This window comes from Microtus ochrogaster, chromosome 5, assembly GCF_000317375.1.
Source record: "Microtus ochrogaster isolate Prairie Vole_2 chromosome 5, MicOch1.0, whole genome shotgun sequence".
NCBI lineage: Eukaryota > Metazoa > Chordata > Mammalia > Rodentia > Cricetidae > Microtus > Microtus ochrogaster.
The window spans coordinates 95,011,758-95,018,020 of record NC_022012.1 but is presented as its reverse complement, the minus strand read 5'-3'; the positions used below and the strand labels follow the sequence as shown (position 1 = coordinate 95,018,020).

The window sequence follows — 6,263 nt, the reverse complement described above, 5'->3', positions numbered from 1 at the left end:
CCTGCCTCTGCCTCTCAAGTGCTGGGATTAAAGGCGTGCGCCACCATCTCCCGGCTTGTCTTTACTCCTAATGTGTCGAGGGTTTTTACATTTAATCTCATGAAAGGTACTGGTCTAAAATTTTTATGTGTTTTTATGTTTTGCCTACATGTAAGTGTACATGTGAGTGTCTGACACCACTGGAGGCCAGAGAGGGAATCAGATCCCTTAGAACTTGGTTACAGATGGCTGTGAGGTGCTATGTGGGTGCTGGGAATCCACCTGGGTCCTTTGGAAGAACTGCTTCAGATCAACAGTCTGTTTCTCTGTCTTTTGAAGACAGGGTCTCATGTAACCCAGGCTGACCTCAAACTTGCTATATAAACGACGCTATATTGGTTTGAATTTCTGATCCTCCTGCCTCTGATTCCCAAGTGCCAGGGTATAGGTATTGGGACACCAAACCTGGCAGCTTTTGATTTCTTGTAGCCACTGTGGTTTTTAATTTTTATTTTTTGAGACAGGTCTCACTATGTAGCTTTGGCTGTTCTGAAACTCATTATACAAGTCAGACTGGCCTCAAACTCACGGAGATCCACCAGCCTCTGCTTCCCGAGTGATGTCATTAAAGATATGTTTCAACATGATGGCCCACTTTATTTTTTGTATATGGATAATACCTGTCTCAAAAAATCTTGATAAACTGAGCATGGCGGCACATCCACCAATTGGGAGATAGAGGCAGGAGGATTATGAATTCAAGTCTAGATCTGGCTATATAGTGAGGCCATCTGGGTGCAAACAGAAACATATAAACCACAAAAAGAAAAAATACAGGCCAATAAATATTATTCTCTCCTTTTCTATTTTCTGGAATTATGTGTAAATTCCCTCAGCCTCCTCTTTTAAAAATGAGTATAATGAGTATACTTCTCAAGAAAAGCTATCTGGCCCTTGGGATGCTTTTTTTAGAAGTTTTAAAATTGTGGACTACATTTTTCTTGGAATTTATACAACTATTTAGATCTAGAAATCAATCAATTTCATCTTCATTGCTGAGTTCATACACCACGGATATTCACAGCAACCTTCTCAGTGGTGGGAGGATCTGCACTTATCTCATTTCTGATATTTACAATTTGTGTCTATGCCTTTTTCTTTTAAAGAAACAACTGTGGGGGACGGGGGGTGGGGTAACCTCAGGTGTCACTCCTCAGGTTCTGTCCTACAGGGAGCAGAGGAAGCCCAGAACCTTAGACCCATAGAGGAATGTCAAGGCCTTTTCCTCAGGTCAAGGCTCAGAGAAATGGCAAAGCCTTCTTTCTGGTCCATGTGTGGGTGTTGGTAGTATATGCAGAAAATGTCCACCATAGCTTTCTCCCCTTGGAAGTTTACACCTGAAGACTGCTCCTTATAGCAACTGCTCCTACTGAGATTAGTTAAACCTGCCTCCTTGATCGAGCAGTACACCGTAAACTGTGCCTCCGTGTTAATTGTATGTAATAACTGACCTCTTGTTCCCCTGTATACAAGAATGCTATATAGTAAATATGCTGAGCTTCTGGTGTGCTGTGGTTTCCCTAGCAAGAGCCCAGACCACTGATCTAACATATTTCTGTCTGTGTCTGTGTATTTTCTTCATTTTCTTACCACCCTAGTCATGTTCAAGTTCCTGAGGACAAGCAAGAGCTCAGCACCACCCACCTTATTTTTTGAGCTAACGTCTCTCAGTAAACCTAGAACTCACTAAGTAAGCAAGGCCGTTTGTCTAGCTGACTCCAGACTGCCCCAGCACTAGGATTAAAGTTATCTATGACCAGCTTTTGTGTGGATGCTAGAGACTGAACACAAGACTTCACACTCATATGGCAAGTATTTTACTCTCTCTCCAACCCCAACAAAATTTGCTTTCCCTTTCAATGTAGGTATATTGCAGAACTTCCTGTTTGCTAGAGATGGAACCTAGGACCTGTACATGCCAGGCAAGTGCTCTCCCAAGTTGGGACCCCAGTCCTACAGCAGGATACTCAGTCAGAGACTACATAAACGGTTGGGGTTTCCTAAGCTGAGCAGGCATAATGAACGAGGAAGGAAGGAGAGCACCAGGCTAATAGGAAGTGAGCCAGGGAGAAAAGGAAGGAAATCTGCATGCACAGTGAAGTGTCTGAAGTGCAACCAAGCAGGCAGTAAAGCCTGAGCTAAGGGAGGCTCCTGTGCCTTTAGTGAGCACTAAGATTAAACCGAGGAGCCAAGTAGAGGCAGGCTAAGGACATCTGTGGAAGGAGACAGGAAGGGGCCTATGACAGGTGACAAACTCACCCTGAGATAGCAGTGTTGAAAAGTGCTCTGCTTTCACCTCTCTGGGTCTCCACCAAGACAGACAAACCTAAGAAGTCTCCCATCTTACCTGGATTTGGCTTCCAGAACTGCAGCTATTTCTTGTGGGGATGCCTGTGTTTGGTACAACAGCTTGACAATATAGTTCAAGTGTTTTGAGTCAGGTACCATCCCACCTTCAATGAACTGCAGAAGAAAAAAACAGCAACTGTTCTCGTAAAAACGTGAAATAACTGAGAAGTCATGTGTGAGAAATAACTCAGACAGAGACAGAAAGAGCAAAACATGGGGCAGGGGAGTCAAAACTTAGTAGCATAATTTCTTCAAGAGTTTGAGAACCACAGAAAGGTGCCTTAAGAATTGAAAACAAACACGGGAATGACATTTTTTCTTCCCACTCCCCCAGACTACTGTGCCGTGTGACTCTTCTCTGGCACCGTCCGTCCCACTGTCCGTCTGGTACGAACGCCTCATCTCTGATGGTAAATTCCGAGACGTTTGTCCTGGGCTTCAACTTGGTCCTTGCCATGGACGAACTGGTCTATATCTAATACAGTAACTGTTGTGCTTTCCTGTCCCTTTAAGGGACAAGCCACGCCCATTCCCCTCCCCATCCGTTGAGGCAGGCTGCTCTTCAGCTTCCGGCCTGAGCTGGCTCTCTTTTTCATCTTCCTCTCGGAGAGGTAGCTTCGCTTCTGCCTCTCTCTCCACTTCTCTGCTTCCCCCCTTCTCTGTCTCTTTCTCCTCTTCTCTCTCTCTCTCTCTCTCTCTCTCTCTCTCTCTCTCTCTCTCTTTCTCTTTCTCTGTCCCCCCTTCCCTCCTCCTCCTCCATAACCCCCTGAATAAACATTCAACCTCACCCTGCATGTCGTGTCTATCCATGTTTCTGTCTTCTGCCCACCCGCCATGTGTCTCCCTGCCTGGAACCAGCCATTGCTCGGGGACCAGCAGCCGTCTCTGCCTGGGGCCCACTGTCTGCCACCACATGGCCCGCCACCACCACCACCGCCAGCAGCCATTTCTGCCTGGGACTGGCTGCTCCCAGAGCACGCTGCCTGCCACCACATGGCCTGCCGCCACCATTTGGGACCTACAGCATTTCTGCTGCCTACTGCCGCTGGGGATCTTGCAGCATTTTTAAAAAAGAACAACAGTAACAACTGAGGTAACCTTGGCCGTGCACACATGGACATATATTTAATTCTAACATGCCTCATTTCCTGTCCCTTTCATGGTCCTCATCTTGAATGCAGAGTGCTGAGGAAGTAGCCAATGTTTCTAGTGTGAGAACGGACAGATGGAGATAAACATCCCGCAGCTATTGTCCCTGATGGTGGTGACTTCTGTTAACAGCTCTGTGAGGAGACCATGAGTGCTCCCCCGGGACCAGAGCACTAGTTCTTCCTAAAAGTCCACTGTGGTTATACTCTCCTATTGAGAAATTACTTGAACATTGAGATGTTTATATTTTTTTCCTTTTTTTGTGTGTGTGGTGCATGTGTATGAAGTGTGTGTGGTTGTATGACCATGGCTGCGTGTGCTCAGCATACTTTTTTTTTTTTTTTGGTTTTTCAAGACAGGGTTTCTCTGTGTAGCTTTGGAGCCTGACCTGGAACTTGCTCTGTAGACCAGGCTGGCCTCGAACTCAGAGATCCTTCTGCCTCTGCCTCCCGAGTGCTGGGATTAAAGGCATGCGCCACCACTGCCAGGTCTAGCAGACAACTTTTGACTGTAAAATCCGTGTCCTACCTTGTTTTATCTGTGTACACTCCAGCCTGTCTGCTCCCATTTCAACAGTGACAGGATTACAGATTCAGTACTGTATCCAGCTCTTGAAGGTTCACTCTGGGGATCTGAATTTGGGCCCTCATGCTTGCTACCTACTGAGCCCTGTCCTCAGTCTCCTGAAAGGAGTAATAGGAATTAAAAACTGGGGTGATGTCCTGGTCTTATTTGTTTGTTGTTTTGTTAACTTGACATAAGCTAGACTTCCTAGAAGAGGGGATTACAACCGAGAAGACACCTCCAGAACACTGGTCTTCCAGGCAACCTGGAGGGGAATTTTCTTTTTATGTTTTTCATTTTTTAAAAAAGTTTCTATATGCATTGGTGTTTGCCGACAGGTAGGTCTCCAGCGAGGCTGTCAGAAGCCCTGGAGCTGGAGTTACAAACAGGTGTGAGCTGTCATGTTGGGGCTGGGAACTGAACCCAGGTCCTCTAGGAGAACAGTCAGTGCTCTTCACCACTGAGCCATCCCTCCAGCCCCGTGGCATTTTCTTATTTAGTGATTAATGTGGGCAGGCCCAGCCTATTGTGGATGGTGCCACTCCTGGGCAGGTGGCCCTGGACTGTATAAGAAAGCAGGCTGAGTAAGTCATGAGGAACAAGCCAGCCAGCAATTCTTCCATGGCTTCTGCTCCAGTTTCTGCCCAGATGTCCCCTCATGAAGGCCTGTGGTTGGGATCTACTTTCCTCCTAGGTGTCTTATCACAGCAGTAAAACCCTAACTAAGATGGATGGGATAACAGAATAGCAGGGAGAGTGGAGAAGCTGTATTTTGATGCCAGGTGCCATCTTGTCATTAAGAACTTAAAGCTGAAGTGAGAGAGCATTTCCTTTAGTAAAGGGAACAATAAAAAAAAATCAAAGGGGATCTCCTCTCTGACTTGTCGGAAAACTGCCTTAAATTTGATGATGGATTCTGAGTTAGGTCCTAGAAACTCCTTTCTAAGCCTTCTGATTAAACAAACTGGAAATCGTTCTGATGAAAAGTTATGAATAACTATTTCCTGCCTGTTACAAACTCAAGTCCTTACACTATATTCTCACAAGGAAAACAGCTCCTCCCTCAACCACTCAACTTTATGACAGAAAGCACCCGTGAGGATTTCCTGTTCTCTATAACAAACCTGTTGGTCTCTGCATTTCCTTCCATGCTGGGATGTTTGATCAAATGACAGAGCCAACAATAAATCAAACCTGTGAAAGAACAAATTTGCTACCTGGTAACTGGTTTTCTTAAAACCTACCCTTAAACTGGATGTGGTGGCTCACGTCTTTAGTCCCAGGACTTGGGAGGGAGGCAGTTCTCTGAGTTTGAGACCACCCTGGTCTACACAGTGAGTTCAAGGCAGTCAGAGCTATATGATGAAACTCTATCTCAAAAAAGAAAAAAAAAATCTATCCTTAAAAAGTGCCCAAATACCAGTGTAAATATAAATTATTTTTAGAAAAACTATGTTAACAATCTATTTATGAACATAAAATAAACTCTGAATTTTCTGTTTTCTCTGTGGTCGGTAGGTTAACTGGATGGGGTACTGCTAGAATCAGGAGCAGACATCTAAGGAGATAGGATACAGCATTGCTGGACCCTGAAGATGTCACTGGACGTCTTCCCAGGGATGCTGATACTGCACTGAGCAACTTTTAGGAATAATGGCTCCAAACTAACTATGGAACCAACAACCTTTGCAGAACACCCCACGGTAACCCAAATCATTGCCTTGCTAGTCTCTGGTTCCCTGCAGTGCTGCTGTTGAGACTCATGTTGCCCGGGCTCGCCTCACACTCACTACTTCTGATTCCCCTACCTCCACCACGTGGGGGCTGGATTCTGGCAAGTGCCGCCACACTGCTTTCATCCAGTGATGGCAGGGGATCAGGTATTCTGAAGCATCCACAAAAGTTAAACTTTCGGGTTGAAAAATAAATCTCAACTGGTAAAGAGCTTGCTACACAAACATGAGGACCTCAGTTTGCACTCCGGTGCCAAGAGCTGGGCACAGCAGCCTACGCCTGAAGTCCCAGTGAGGGAGGTCTGCTCGAGACAGGGCTCCTGCAGTCTTTATGTGTAGGCAGCCTGGCCTAAACCAGAGAGCCCAGGTCTCAGTGTGTGTGAGACCTTGTCTCACAAAATAAAGTGAAAAGTGATGCTGACCTCCAGT

General features: G+C 45.8%; 1 protein-coding gene across 1 annotated transcript in view; it reads right to left on the bottom strand.

Annotated features, from left to right (window-relative positions):
* Nucleotides 1–6,263, bottom strand: part of Topaz1 (testis and ovary specific PAZ domain containing 1) — an 85,470-nt gene that overhangs the window by 41,514 nt on the left and 37,693 nt on the right. Inside the window, exon 12 of the mRNA XM_005348145.2 lies at nucleotides 2,387–2,502. Within this exon, the coding sequence (XP_005348202.1) occupies nucleotides 2,387–2,502 (116 nt within the window). The remainder of the gene's footprint in view (nucleotides 1–2,386; nucleotides 2,503–6,263) is intronic.